This window comes from Poecilia formosa, unplaced genomic scaffold (genome assembly GCF_000485575.1).
Source record: "Poecilia formosa unplaced genomic scaffold, Poecilia_formosa-5.1.2 Scaffold142, whole genome shotgun sequence".
Lineage (NCBI taxonomy): Eukaryota > Metazoa > Chordata > Actinopteri > Cyprinodontiformes > Poeciliidae > Poecilia > Poecilia formosa.
This window is the reverse complement of record NW_006800081.1, coordinates 1,439,771-1,440,703: the sequence shown is the minus strand read 5'-3', so window position 1 is coordinate 1,440,703 and position 933 is coordinate 1,439,771. Positions and strand designations below refer to the sequence as shown.

At 35.2% G+C, this 933-nt stretch overlaps 1 protein-coding gene across 1 annotated transcript in view; it reads left to right on the top strand.

The window, feature by feature from the left end:
- The window catches only part of LOC103145508 (hydrocephalus-inducing protein), a 64,185-nt gene extending 63,274 nt beyond the window's left edge, over positions 1-911 (top strand). Inside the window, exon 80 of the mRNA XM_016676788.1 lies at positions 522-911. Within this exon, the coding sequence (XP_016532274.1) occupies positions 522-702 (181 nt within the window). The 3' untranslated portion in view covers positions 703-911. The remainder of the gene's footprint in view (positions 1-521) is intronic.
- Positions 912-933: the final 22 nt, after the last annotated feature.

The following is a 933-nucleotide window of genomic DNA, read 5'->3' as shown; positions in this document are numbered from 1 at the left end:
AATAACGGTTTTGGTCAATCAGACTCATCACCTTATCCTGACTGATTCCTTTCTATAATGAGATCCATTAAAGACATAGCTAAAGAACACAGATATTGAAAAATTGGAAAATCAGACTTGGTCTTCTGACTTTATTTAAGTCAGACTGCAAACTACAGAACCCGATCTATTACTGTGAATGTCATACATTCAATCAGCAAAATAATACGATCTGTAAAATGATGCACACAGAAACAGGGAGTGATTGAAATCCCTGTCTGACTGTGATTAAAATCATAGATCGATAGACCAACAACAGGTACGTGAAGCTCAGTTAATTTAAGAAGGCATGATAGGGACTCTAATCCAAAACCTGGGAGTGAAATGAATACCAAAATATAATATTTATTTATTAGTATTTAACTGGTGATGAAAAATTTAACAACTCTTATGAAGCCATAATAAATGGTCATTTATCACGGTCCTATGAGACTTATAGTTTTATGTTTTAACAAATATATTGACTATTTTTCTGTTTTCAGGTTCTCCGTGCTGCTAGAGGTAGTTAAACCTGATAAACCAGACCCGACTGTGTTCCTCATAGGACACAAGTTCATCGAGGTTCCCGCTTTGGCCAAGATGGAATACAAGATGTCTTTTAATGCATACAAAGAGGGAGAATACACCACAAAGGTTTGGGAAAACAAGTTTATCTGTTTGTGAGAGTATGTTTCTCTAACCATGTGAGTTTGCATATCACACTATTGTATATTTGCCTTCTATTTCAAAGGTGCAAGAAGATGAATACCCTTATGAAACAAATAATTTGCTGTAGCATTAGCAAGTCAATGTTTAGCTGAGCCAGACTTCCATGGCATTGGCTTCCAAGTTGAACACAATTTTCTAAAAGAGCTAAAAGGTTTAATTTGTTGCACTTCAGCTGAAACAGTAAAA